This window comes from Narcine bancroftii, chromosome 1 (assembly GCF_036971445.1).
Source record: "Narcine bancroftii isolate sNarBan1 chromosome 1, sNarBan1.hap1, whole genome shotgun sequence".
Lineage (NCBI taxonomy): Eukaryota > Metazoa > Chordata > Chondrichthyes > Torpediniformes > Narcinidae > Narcine > Narcine bancroftii.
This window is the reverse complement of record NC_091469.1, coordinates 329608105-329622237: the sequence shown is the minus strand read 5'-3', so window position 1 is coordinate 329622237 and position 14133 is coordinate 329608105. Positions and strand designations below refer to the sequence as shown.

General features: G+C 38.5%; 1 protein-coding gene across 1 annotated transcript in view; it reads right to left on the bottom strand.

The window, feature by feature from the left end:
* kif13a (kinesin family member 13A) overlaps positions 1-14129 on the bottom strand; it is a 343290-nt gene extending 329161 nt beyond the window's left edge. The window contains exon 1 of the mRNA XM_069908320.1: positions 14003-14129. Coding sequence (XP_069764421.1) covers positions 14003-14042 — 40 coding nt within the window. The 5' untranslated portion in view covers positions 14043-14129. The remainder of the gene's footprint in view (positions 1-14002) is intronic.
* Positions 14130-14133: the final 4 nt, after the last annotated feature.

Here is a 14133-nt window from a genome sequence, read left to right as displayed (position 1 = left end):
CCCCCAAAATCTTTTCAAGATTTAAATGAACAAATAAGGAAATTTTTTGGAAAGGTAAAATGGCAATATTCTCCACAAAAATGTTAACATGGAAATATGAATTGGGAGGATTACAACTTCCCAATTTTAGGAATTATTATCGAATGGCACAGATGAGATTCCTGGCTTTTTTTTTAAATAGAAAACCAGCATGGGTTAGTATAGAATTGAATATAATAGGAGAAGAAAAAGCAGAAGAATTTATATATATGAATGGGAATCAAAACTGTTGGTTGCTAATAAAGAGACCCCATTATTGAAGCATTTACTTAATATTTGGAATAAAATAAATCAGGATATTGGAGGAGGGCCTATATCACCTAAATTACCAATGATCTGTGGTTTTCTCTTAAATCTTCTTTTGGTTCTTAAATATATAGTATCATAAAGAGATTGTTAATGTGGAAGATTATTACAAAGTAGGTCAATTAATGTCATTTGAACAATTTAGAAACAAATATGCTGCACCAAGTAATACCCTTTTTTGTTACTTTCAGTTAAGAGCATATTTGATAGATGAGTTGGACCAACAATGTTTCTGCATAGCTTGTACTAAGGTAGAATTTCTTATTAGGAGAGGGATTGTTAAAAATGTATTTCTTTGATATATTATTACAAGTAAGAATTCTTAAATTAGGATCAAATAGATCGAAGCCAGAGATGGGAAGCACTTCATCATTGTAGATGTGATAGTCATTTGGGCAGCTTACCACATTCTGTGTAAAATTTGCCTTGATCTGATAAGTTAAATGATTTTGAAATAATGTCCAGTACACTGCAATGCAAACTAGTTGCCTTTTCAGCAGTTATTCAAACTGCACTTTTTGGAACCAAAAATCAAGAGGCCTTATCTGAAGACCTTGAAGCAAAATGTTGTTTTCATCCACAATGCTAGATAGGTAGGCTCAAGAGAAGGGATCAAGGATTGAATCCGCACTCTCACCAAATTTCAAGTTTACAGCTGAATGTAAATCCAGCAGCGATGCCAGAAATTCCATTCCTCAAACAAGACCACAAATTGCAGAGGAAATGGACATTTAAAAGAGATGGCAATCAGGTCAGTAATTGTTCCTCATTATAATTTAGTACAGGAATCTCTGAATGTCCGTGTGGTTCATTAAAGCTCAATGTTTACATGATATCCACTACTTCATTTGACTATTCAAATAAACAACAACTTTTACTCATTATTTGCTTCATTTAACCTTGGCACACAGTAAAAAAAAAATGACTGAAATATTTACATGCTCTGCTTAATTTGAGGAATTTTGTAAGAGCATGTATTTAGATTAGTTTAGGATGCACCATACTTCTCGTTATAGGCCTGTCAATGAAATTAACTGATCAGAGACCTCCAGTATTGCTACATGGTACATCATGGAGAGTAGGCAGCAGTCTCCACTGCTATCTGATTCTGAAATTTTACTCCAACAAAGGACTATATTTATACAAACAGATAAACAAGCTGTTACAGGAAGCACAATATATTACATCATGGAATAAACTCATGAGAATTGCATTAAGTCCTTTATATTTTTTTATATTAAAATCTTAGTTTTATCTCATATGTAGTCCTTGACCACGGTTCAGGCTACAACTTAGTTTCTAAATAATATCTTGCTGAAAAATGCTGGAGTTCGCAAACTATGTTCGTGTCCATGTTAGCACAAACTTTCTTTCACAGGTTTGGTGTCAATTACGTTAGTGACAGGATCAATCTTCATAAAATTTCCTCCACAGATCTCTCCTTGTTAATCGTTTGGATTAACACACTCAGTCTATTTTATTCACTCACCTCTATTTTCTTACACTTTAGTGTTCACATTCTACAAATTTAGCAATGCTTCACCACGAAAAGGAGGATTATAACTCACACGGTGTGGGTGCGTTGCCAGATATTCATCCTCATTACAGCTTTCATCATCTGCCCCATTCGGTTTAAAATGTATTCCTTTTGGCTCTTAACTAGTGTTGATGTTAATAGTCATCATAATGTGAATAATAATTGTTTGCCAGCATTTTTTTACAACATCAATAATAAAGCAAGTAGCACAAGAAAGAATTAAACTTATCATTAATACAATCAATATTCTGTGTGTGTCAGGTCCCTAAACTGGAGAACCAATGCCACAAATTACTCCACCATCTCTCAGAGGATATCTGCAGTCTGTTAACTTGTTCCCTTATGTGGTTCACCAGATGGGTAATATTTTCAGAATTTCTGGGAATGTAAATGCAACATTCATTGCAGATCGAAGCGCAAGTGCCTCCCTTTTCTGCTAACTAATCTAGCGCCATCCTCTTTTGGAGTAACTGTTCTTATAGCTGCCATTTCATCATTTATTTCCTGTATGGCCTCTGCTGTATCATTGGTTACCTGCTCTAAAATGTTTTTTTTTAAATTTTTTATTTTTCACACCATAAATCACATTAACCATGGTACACACTTTTTCCTTTTCACACATATACAGTGCCATTTTCTCCCCCCCCCCTCCTCCCAACCCACCCTCCCCACCCCCCCCTCCCGTCCATTGAAGGTATACAATCTAGGATACATTTAACCAGTCAGACAATGTTGTCACTCAACAAAAATACACCAGAAATTCTACTGAGTCCATTCTTTTCATTTCCTTCTCCTTCCATCAACTTAGGTAATGATTGTCCCCGGTAGGTTTTCGCTATTGTATTTAATGTAAGGCTCCCATATTTGTTCGAATATTTCAATATTATTTCTTAAACTATATGTTATTTTTTCTAATGGAATACATTTATTCATTTCTATATACCATTGTTGTATTTTCAAATTATCTTCCGATTTCCAGGTTGACATAATACATTTTTTTGCTACGGCTAGAGCTATCTTAACAAATCTTTTTTGTGCACCATCCAAATCAATTCCAAATTCTTTGTTTTTTATGTTACTTAGGAGGAAGATCTCTGGATTTTTTGGTATATTGTTTTCTGTAATTTTATTTAATATCTGGTTTAGATCTTCCCAAAATTTTTCTACTTTCTCACATGTCCAGATTGCATGAATTGTTGTTCCCATTTCTTTTTTACATCGAAAACATCTATCAGATACTGTTGGGTCCCATTTATTTAACTTTTGAGGTGTAATGTATAGCCTGTGTATCCAGTTATATTGTATCATATGTAACCTCGTATTTATTGTATTTCTCATCGTTCCAGAACATAACTTCTCCCATGTTTACTTTTTTATCTTTATATTTAAATCTTGTTCCCATTTTTGTTTAGTTTTACCATTTGTTTCCTCATTCTCCTTTTCTTGCAGTTTAATATACATATTTGTTATAAATCTTTTGATTATCATTGTATCTGTAATCACATATTCAAAGTTACTTGCCTCTGGCAAACTCAAACTGCTTCCTAATTTATCCTTCAAGTAGGATCTCAATTGGTAATATGCCAGCGCTGTATCTTGAGTTATATTGTACTTATCTTTCATTTGTTCAAAGGATAAGAATCTATTTCCTGAAAAACAATTTTCTATTCTTTTAATCCCTTTTTTTTCCCCATTCTCTAAAGGAAAGGTTATCTATTGTAAAAGGGAGTAACTTGTTTTGCGTCAATATTAGTTTTGGTAATTGATAATTTGTTTTATTTCTTTCTACATGAATCTTCTTCCAAATATTGAGGAGATGCTGTAATACTGGAGAACTTCTATGTTGTACCAATTTTTCATCCCATTTATATAATATGTGTTCAGGTATCTTTTCCCCTATTTTATCTAATTCTAATCTCGTCCAATCTGGCTTTTTCCTTGTTTGATAAAAATCTGATAGGTATCTTAATTGTGCGGCTCTATAATAATTTTTAAAGTTTGGCAGTTGTAAGCCTCCTTGTTTATACCATTCTGTTAATTTATCTAGTGCTATCCTCGGTTTCCCCCCTCTCCATAAAAATTTCCTTATTATTTTCTTTAACTCCTTGAAGAATTTCTCTGTCAGTTGTATTGGCAATGCCTGAAATAAGTATAATATCCTTGGAAAAATGTTCATTTTAATACAGTTTATCCTTCCTGTTAGTGTTAGTGGTAAATCTTTCCAATGCTCTATATCGTCCTGTAATTTTTTGATTAGTGGATAATAATTGAGTTTATATAGTTGGCCGAGATTTTTGTTTATTTGTACACCTAGGTATCTTATTGCTTGCATTTGCCATCTAAATGGTGATTCCTTCTTAAATTTTGAGAAATCCGCATTATTCATAGGCATTGCTTCACTTTTATTTACGTTTATCTTGTAATCCGACACTTCTCCATATTCCTTCAATTTCTTATATAATTCTTTTATTGATAGTTCTGGTTCTGTTAAGTACACTATAACATCATCCGCAAATAAACTGATTTTATATTCCTTGTCTTTTATTTTTATTCCTTTTATATTATTATCTATTCTTATCAGTTCTGCTAGTGGTTCTATAGCTAACGTAAACAATAAAGGTGATAGTGAGCATCCCTGCCGCGTTGACCTTCTTAAGTTAAATTGCTTTGATACATGTCGATTTACTGTCACTTTCGCTAACGGTCCCTTATATAATGCTTTAATCCAATTAATATACTTCTCCAGTAAACTGAATTTTTGCAATACTTTGAACAAATAATTCCATTCTACTCTGTCAAAGGCCTTCTCTGCATCTAAAGCAACTGCTACTGTAGGTGCTTTATTTCCTTCTACTGCATGAATTAAGTTAATAAATTTACAAATATTGTCTGTTGTGCGTCTTTTTTTGATAAATCCAGTTTGGTCTAAATTTACCATTTTCGGTACATGCTCTGCTAATCTGTTTGCTAATAGTTTAGCTATTATCTTATAATCTGTGTTAAGATATTGGTCTATATGTCGCTGGTGAGAGTGGATCTTTCCCTTGTTTTAGTATTACTGTAATTATTGCTGTTTTACATGAATCTGGTAAGCTTTGTGTTTCATCAATCTGGTTGATTACTTCCAGGAGGGGCGGAATTAATAAGTCTTTAAATGTTTTGTAGAATTCTATTGGGAATCCATCCTCTCCTGGTGTCTTATTATTTGGTAATTTTTTTTTATTATCTCTTGTATTTCTACTATTCCAAATGGCTCTGTTAATTTATTTTGTTCCTCTATTTGTAGTTTTGGTAGTTCAATTTTAGTCAGAAATTCATCTATTTTCCCTTCTTTCCCTTCGTTTTCAGTTCGGTATAATTGTTCATAGAATTCTCTAAAGTTTTCCTTAATTTCTTTTGGATTATATGTAATTTGTTTGTCTTTTTTCCTTGATGCCAATACCATTTTCTTAGCTTGTTCTGTCTTAAGCTGCCATGCTAGGATTTTGTACATTTTTTCACCTAGTTCATAATATTTCTGTTTTGTCTTCATTATATTTTTCTCCACCTTATATGTTTGTAGTGTTTCATATTTTAGTTTTTTATCCGCCAATTCTCTTCTTTTAGTAATATCTTCCTTCATTACTAATTCTTTTTCTATATTTACTATTTCCCTTTACAACTGCTCTGTTTCCTGATTATAGTTCTTCTTCATCTTGGTTACATAACTTATTATTTGCCCTCTAATGAATGCTTTCATTGCATCCCATAGTATAAACTTATCTTCCACTGAGTACGTATTTATTTCAAAATACATTTTAATTTGTTTTTCAATAAATTCTCTAAAATCCTGCCTTTTAAGCAACATGGGGTTTAATCTCCATCTATACATTCTTGGAGTGATGTCCTCTAACTTTACTGTCAATATTAAGGGTGAATGGTCCAATAGTATTCTAGCTTTATATTCTGTTTTTCTTACTCTATCTTGCATACGAGCTGATAACAAAAATAGGTCTATTCTTGAGTATGTTTTATGTCTACCCGAGTAATATGAATATTCCTTTTCATTTGGGTGTTGCTTCCTCCATATATCCAAAAGTTGCATTTCTTCCATCGATTTAATTATAAATTTGGTTACTTTGTTCTTTCTGCTAATTTTTTTCCCAGTTTTGTCCATATTTGAATCCAAATTCAGGTTGAAATCCCCTCCTATTAATATGATCCCTTGCGTATCTGCTATCTTCAAAAAGATATCTTGCATGAACTTTTGATCTTCTTTGTTAGGTGAATATACATTGAGTAGATTCCAAAACTCCGAATATATCTGACATTTTATCATTACATATCTCCCTGCTGGATCTATTATTTCCTCTTCTATTTTAAATGGCACATTTTTACTAATTAATATAGCTACTCCTCTTGCTTTTGAATTATACGATGCTGCTGTTACGTGTCCGACCCAATCTCTCTTTAATTTCTTCTGCTCCAATTCAGTTAAATGTGTTTCTTGCACAAATGCTATATCAATTTTTTCTTTTTTCAGTAAATTAGCAGTTTCTTCCTTTTAATTTGGTTATGTATTCCATTAATATTTAAAGTCATATAGTTCAACGTAGCCATTTTATACTTTGTTTATCTTCCCTTTCCGTTTCTCCATCATTACCTTTCCTTCTTATCCATTTCTGTTTTCTTGTTTTAAACCCTTTATAAGACAACATTCCTAAAACATCAAACATTTTCCTTATTCTCCTATTTAAAACTTCTTTAGCCCCAATCTCCCCTTCCCCTCCTGAGTTGTCCTTTATCCCTTGTCGGACAACCACATCTCCCCTCTCCATTTGGATTTGCGAATTTTCTCGCAAGCGTCAGCTGATTTTGCAGTGACCGTAATACCCCCCCACCCAGAAAAGATTTCGCTTTTCATATGTGACAAAGGTCACTCTTTTAATTCCCTCCTTATACCCTCTATTCCTTTTCCTTTCCTTATTAATTCTTGTCTATACTATCTATATTTCCCTCTAAATACGGATACATTCATGTATGCACATTATACATATACACACATATACCTCTTTACCCACATACATATAAATCGTGGTCATTTTTACTCTTATTACATGTCTTCATCTCTCTGTTTGTTTTGTAGTTGTTCTGCAAATTTCCTTGCTTCCTCTGGATCCGAGAATAGTTGTTTTTTTCCATAAGATCGTTTTCGATGTTTTGAACTCTTTCCTCCTCTTCAGGAGCTCAAAACTTATGTCTTTTTAGTTTGCAGTCCTTTGTACTCTCGTTACACGTCTTCATCTCTCAGTCTATTTTGTAATTGTTCTGCAAATTTTCGTGCTTCCTCTGGATCCGAGAATAGTCTGTTTTGTTGTCCTGGAATAAATATTTTCAATACCGCTGGATGCTTTAGTATAAATTTATACCCTTTCTTCCATAAAATCGCCTTTGCTGTATTGAACTCCTTTCTCTTCTTCAGGAGTTCAAAACTTATATCTGGATAAATGAAGATTTTTTGCCCTTTGTACTCCAGTGGCTTATTGTCCTCTCTTACTTTTTCCATTGTTTTCTCCAGTACCTTTTCTCTTGTAGTATATTTTAGGAATTTTACTAAAACAGATCTTGGCTTTTGTTGTGATTGTGGTTTAAAGGCCAATGCTCTATGTGCCCTTTCTATTTCCATTTCTTGCTGTAGTTCTGGACATCCTAGGATCCTAGAGATCCAATCTTTTATAAACTCTCTCATATTCTTGCCTTCTTCATCTTCCTTAAGGCCCACTATCTTTATGTTATTTCTTTTGTTATAATTTTCCATTATATCTATTTTCTGAGCTAACAGTTCTTGTGTCTCTTTAACTTTTTAAATTAGATTCCTCTAATTTCTTTTTTAAGTCCTCTACCTCCATTTCTACTGCTGCTTCTCGTTCTTGCACCTTGTCCATTCTTTTTCCCATTTCTGATAAGGTCATATCTATTTTATTCATTTTCTCTTCTGTATTGTTTATTCGTCTTCTTAAATCATCAAATTCCTGTGCTTGCCATTCTTTAAATGACTCCATGTATTCTTTAATAAGAGAAAGTAAATCCTTTATCTTGCCTTTCCCTTCTTCTTCTATTTCACTCTACTCTTCCTCTTCTTCTTCCTCTGGGTTGGCCATCTGTTGTTTCTTTGTTGCCCTTTTCTTCTCTTCTTTCTTGTTTTCGTTGTCTTCTGTGTTCTCCTCTTGCTGCAGGTGTTCTGCAGCTGTTGTTGCTGGCTGTGGAGATCGACTCCCCAGCTGGTCACCCCTCCCGTCGGTGTGTTTTTTTTCATGCGACTCCTCGCACATGCGCGGTTGCGCACTTTTACTCGGCTCAGCGAGCCATTTTTGTAGTCCATATTCTATCGACCTGAGGGAGCGGGTTTCTCTCTCCACCGCGGGCCTCTTCGAACAGGTAAGGCCTTTTCCTTCATCTTCCGTTGTCTTCTCTTCCTCTCTTCTTACCGTTGGTTTCGACTTTTCTTTTTTCGTCGCCATCTTCTTTCCACCTTTATATTCACTTTACTTTGATTTTTATTTCTGTGCCTTTGTGTTTTGCTTTGTTTTTTCTGACTTTTCTGGAGAGGGCTGGAGTTCACCGTCCGGCCACTACTCCATCACATGACTCCTCCACCTGCTCTAAAATGTTGATCAGATTGTTAATCTTGATAATCCAATCATTCCAAAAGGAGAGACTGTAAGGAAGTATGGCAGACCGAGTGGCCGCACAGCTGGACAGGCCGATTCACTGCACTGAACAGCCAGCACAGAATGGTGGGGATGCCCCTTCTTTGCCCAGGAGAAGCCAGTGTTTGCAGACCCACGTGGGTTGATGAAGTGCTTTGCTTCCTTGCTGGCATGTTGCCAGAGAGACAATTTCACTCCCCTTTGTGAGGTGCACTGACATCACTCCCCTTTATGAAGCACGCTAACTTCACTCCCCTTTGTGAGGTGCGCTGACATCACTCCCCTTTGTGACTGTGATGCACTATCGAGCAGAAAGCAGACACAAGCCTGTTCAACAGGCTTTATTGTACATAAACTTCTATAGAGCTGGCTGTGAGAGTGCTGTGCAAGCTCTGAGACTGACCTCGAGGGGCCGGATCTAGCTTATATCCTGGAGGATGATTGGCAGCTGACCAGGTGGGGCTTGGTCCATTGAGTTCAGCTGATTGACAGCCGGCCAGGTGTTGCCTTGTCCACCAGTGCTCTTCTGCAGGTACATAAGTTGCCCCCTGCGGTAGGCTGGTGGTGTATCACCATATTGAGGCATGCTGACATCACTCCCCTTTATGAAGTGCCTGACATCACTCCCCTTTATGAAGTGCCTGACATCATTCCACTTTGTGAGGTGCATGATTGTTTAAAATTAAAAGCCTTAATTTGACTCTTCCCTGGTAACCTGTGTTTCTTGAGCTCTGCAGTTAGTCCCACTAAATTGGTGACCCCGACGGGTGCTCAACGTCTTTTGAGCCCCAACAGTGAAACATAGTGAGGAAGCCTGCAGTATGGATGCCACTACTGCGCTGAATGCGGTGGCTGTGAAACTGCCCACCTTCTGGCCTCACAGACCACGTCCATGGTTCCAGCAGGCTGAGGCCCACTTCCACAGTAGGAACAGAACAAATGAAGCCATCAAATTCTAGTATATAGTCACCTCATTAGATGAAGATTCTGCTGCCAAGGTATATAATTTTATCAACAACCTGCCCGAGGAGGGTCAATATAGTGCTTTTAAGGCACACCTCCTCATGACTTTCGGCATGTCTGACCTGGAAAGAAGCATACACTAACTCTACCTCGACAATTTGGGGAACAGAAGGCCGTCAGAACTGATGAATAACATGCTTACATTAGCAGACAGCCATTTCAACTGGTTAACGTTCAAGGCAGCCTTCTTGGAATGGCTCCCTCGTGACATCATCCTGCTGCTCTCTTCTGCTGACTTCTCCAAACCAAGGGAAGTGGCAAGGGAGGCAGACAGACTTCACAGGGTACTGCAGCCTCCTGTGGCAAAGTTTCAACAGGTCACCTTGGACAGTCAAGTCAATGCAGCTGCCAGTTCTACGGCTCTCCACAAGCTATTGAGGAAGAAAAATCCATTGGAGAACAGTGAGTGGTGTTTCGACCACAGAAAGTGGGGCAGGAATCTGCACCGCTGTGTGCCACCATGCAGTTACGTGGTTGACTCCCAGGGAAATGACAACACCAACCACCACTGATGGCCTCGGTGGTTGGTGACCAGACTAGCCTGTTATATGTCATTGATCAGTGCACGGGATGCAAACTGCTAGTTGACACTGAAGCTCAGCTCAGTATCTTCCCGCCATCCTCTTACGAGCAGGAATCTTGACTGCCTCAAGTTGACTCACGTGTCGCTAGTGGCACTACGATTAGCAGATATGGTACCAAGTCAATACAACTGGTATTAGGCAACACACCTTACTGCTGGACTTTCACGCTAGTGGCCATAGGACAGCCCATTTTGGGAGTGGACATCCTGAGGGCACATTACTTGTTGGTAGACATGAAAGGGCACCGTTTGGACCACGTCATCACATTCCACACATGCCCACTTTCTTCAGGTCATCGGCTGGCAACACTGCTACGTGTGCAAATACTCGCCACCGATGATTTTGCAAACTTATTAGCAGAGTTTTCTGAACTACTTACACCAGATTTCTATTTAGTCTCTCCACGTATGGAGTTCAGCACTACATAACCACTACTGGCCCTCCCCTACATTCAAAGGCATGCAGACTTCCCCCTGACCAGTTACTACAGGCCAAAAAAAAGTTCAAAACTTTGGAGGAACTAAGCATCATCCGAAGGTCCTATAGTCCTTGGGCATCGCCACTCCATATGGTGCCCAAAGCATCTGGTAGCCTAAGACCTTGTGGAGATTTCCGACACCTCAATGGTGCAACTTTGTTGGATAGGTACCCAATACTGTACATTCAAGATTTTGCCACCAACCTCCATGGCAAAAGTATCTTCTTTTTTTAAATTTTTTTTATTTTTCACACCATAAATCACATTAGCCATGATATACACTTTTTCTTTTTCACACATATACAGTGACTTTTTCTCCCCCCCCTCCCTCCTCCCAAGCCACCCCCTCTCATCCATTTTAGGTATACAATCTAGGTTGCATTAAGCCAGTCAGACAATGTTGTCATTCAACAAAAATACACCAGAAATTCTACTGAGTCCATTCTTTTCTTTCCTTCTCCTTCCATCAACTTAGGTAATGTTTGTCCCCGGTAGGTTTTCGCTATTGTATTTAATGTAAGGCTCCCATACTTGTTCGAATATTTCAATATTATTTCTTAAACTATATGTTATTTTTTCTAATGGAATACATTTATTCATTTCTATATACCATAGTTGTATTTTCAAATTATCTTCCAATTTCCAGGTTGACATAATACATTTTTTTGCTACGGCTAGGGCTATCTTAACAAATCTTTTTTGTGCATCCTCCAAATCAATTCCAAATTCTTTGTTTGTTATGTTACTATACTTATTTCAGGCATTGCCAATACAACTGACAGAAAAATTCTTCAAAGAGTTAAAGAAAATAATAAGGAAATTTTTATGGAGAGGGGGGAAACCGAGGATAGCACTAGATAAATTAACAGAATGGTATAAACAAGGAGGCTTACAATTGCCAAACTTCAAAAATTATTATAGAGCCGCACAATTAAGATACCTATCAGATTTTTATCAAACAAGGGAAAAACCAGACTGGACGAGATTAGAATTAGATAAAATAGGGGAAAAGATACCGGAACACATATTATATAAATGGGGCAAAAGTATCTTCTTGAAGGTAGACTTAATAAAAGGTTATCACTAAATCCCTGTCCACCCAGAGGACATCCCTAAAATGGCCATTATTACTCCATTTGATCCATTTGAGTTTCTTAGGATGCCTTTCAGCCTTAAGAATGTGCCCCAGATGTTTAATTTAATGGACGCCATCATGAAAGATTTGTCTTTTCGTTTACCTTGATGACATCTTAGTGGCCAGCGAGTCAACACAAGAGCACAGACAATGCCAGCAACAATTATTCCAGAGGTTTCTGGATTTTGGCCTTCCTATTAATCTTGTGAAGTGTGCATTTGGCAAACACACAATTGACTTTTTGAGATATAGGATTTCGAACGCAAGCGCAACCCCGCTTCCAGACAAATTATCAGCTATTTGGGCCTTCCCAAAGCCCACTACATTTAAAGGGCTATACGAATTCCTGGGAATGGTTAACTTTTATAACAAGTTCATCCCAGCAGCTGCCAGGATCATGAAGCCCTTGTTCCACATCCTCACTGGCAAACCTACAAAGGCCACAGAAGCATTTGACTGAGCAAAAGAGGTGCTTTCAGAGGTAATCATGTTGGCCCACCCCCATGTGCACGCCCTGCTTTACTTACATCAGACACATTGGACATTGCCATGGGGGCGGTCCTTGAACAGAAAATCAGCAGTCACTGGCAACCCCTGGCATTTTTCAACTGCCACCTACAACCGCCCGAATTAAAGTACAGAGTTTTTGACCAGGAGTTGTTAGCACTTTATCTGGCCATCAAACATTTCAGATATTTACTGAGCATAAGCCTCTAACGTTTGCCTTTGCCAAGATTACGGATCCCTGGTCAGCATATTAACAGAGGCATCTAGTCTATATTTCTGAATTTATCTCTTATGCGTGGCATTTGAGACAATTGTGGAGATTTCCGACAATATAGAAGCTGATGCCCTGTCCAGGACAGAGGTCAATGTGATTACAGGAGGACTGGATCTCTGGGCTCTCACAATAGCCCAACAAGAGGACCAGGAAGTCCAAGCTTTCCATACAGCTATTACAGACCTGCTCTTAGCCGACGCTCCATTGGGCCCCGATCAAGTGAACATACTTTGTGATACTTCAACTGGCCACCCATGACCAATCATCCCACTGTCTTGGCAGAGGAAACCTTTTGACCACATTCCCATCCATCTGTCCAAACAACCGTCAAGCTTGCGTCTTCAAAATATATCTGGCATGGCTTAAGGAAGCACGTCACTCACTGGGCATGAACATGCCTCTCCTGCCAGGCAGCTAAGGTCTAACAGCACATCTGAGCACTGCTTCAAAAATTTCCACCTATGACTCAAAGGTTTCAACATGTAGACATAGACATTGTGGGCTCACTGCCTGTGACAAAAGTCAACAGTATATACTAACAATGGTTGATCATTTTATCCACTGGCTGGAAGCTACACCAATATGGACATCATGGCTGAAACGTGTGCTCAGACTTTTCTCTCGACCTGGGTTGCTCGATTTGGAGTACCAGTCAATCTAACCTCTGACAGGGGAACTCAGTTTACTTCAATCTTGTGAGCAAACCTGGTGAAACTTTCTGGTACGCAATTAAACCATACTACGGCGTACCACCCGCAGGCTAATGGGCTAGTGGAATGTTTCCACCAGCATCTGAAACAAGCCTTGCAGGCAAGACTTAACAGGCCTTAGAGGGCAGATGAGTTACCATGGGTGCTGTTGGCTATTAGAACGACATCCTGGAGAGCTATTCAGCAGAATTAGTTTATGGTGCTCCACTCCTAGTACCAACAGACATCACTCCTTCTCCAGCCAAAGATAGATCCTTGGTTACAAAGAAATTCCAAGAACTAAGAAACAAGATGGGTTCCTTGGTTCTGGTTCTAGCAACTCGTCATGGATCACAGCCTACACATATTCCTGCTGCTCTCGACTCTACTTCTTACATCTTTATTCAACGTCCATCCCATGCTACACTCCTACAGCAAACTTACAAGGGGCCTTATAAACTGCTGCAGCACAATGGATCTATGGTGTTATTGGACATTAGTGGTCGACCAGAACTTTTTACATGAGACAGACAGATGGACATTGCTGAATCTGTGCATGTCCCATCTCCCAAGCACCAGGGATGCAGGGACACCCTCCTACAATACCCGACGTTGTGACATTGCAGCCGTGCAACGATTCTGGGGTGGGGGGGGAGGGTGATATGGCAGACCGAGCAGCCGCACAGCTGGACAGGCAGAATCATTGCACCGAGTGGCCAGCACAGAATGGTGGGGGCTCACCTTCTTTGCCCAGGAGAAGCCCATGTTTGCAGACCTGCATGGGTTGACGAAGCACGTTGCTTCCCTGCTGGCATGTTGCCAGAGATACAATGATGGCAGCTAACTTCACTCCCCTTTATGAGGCACGTTGA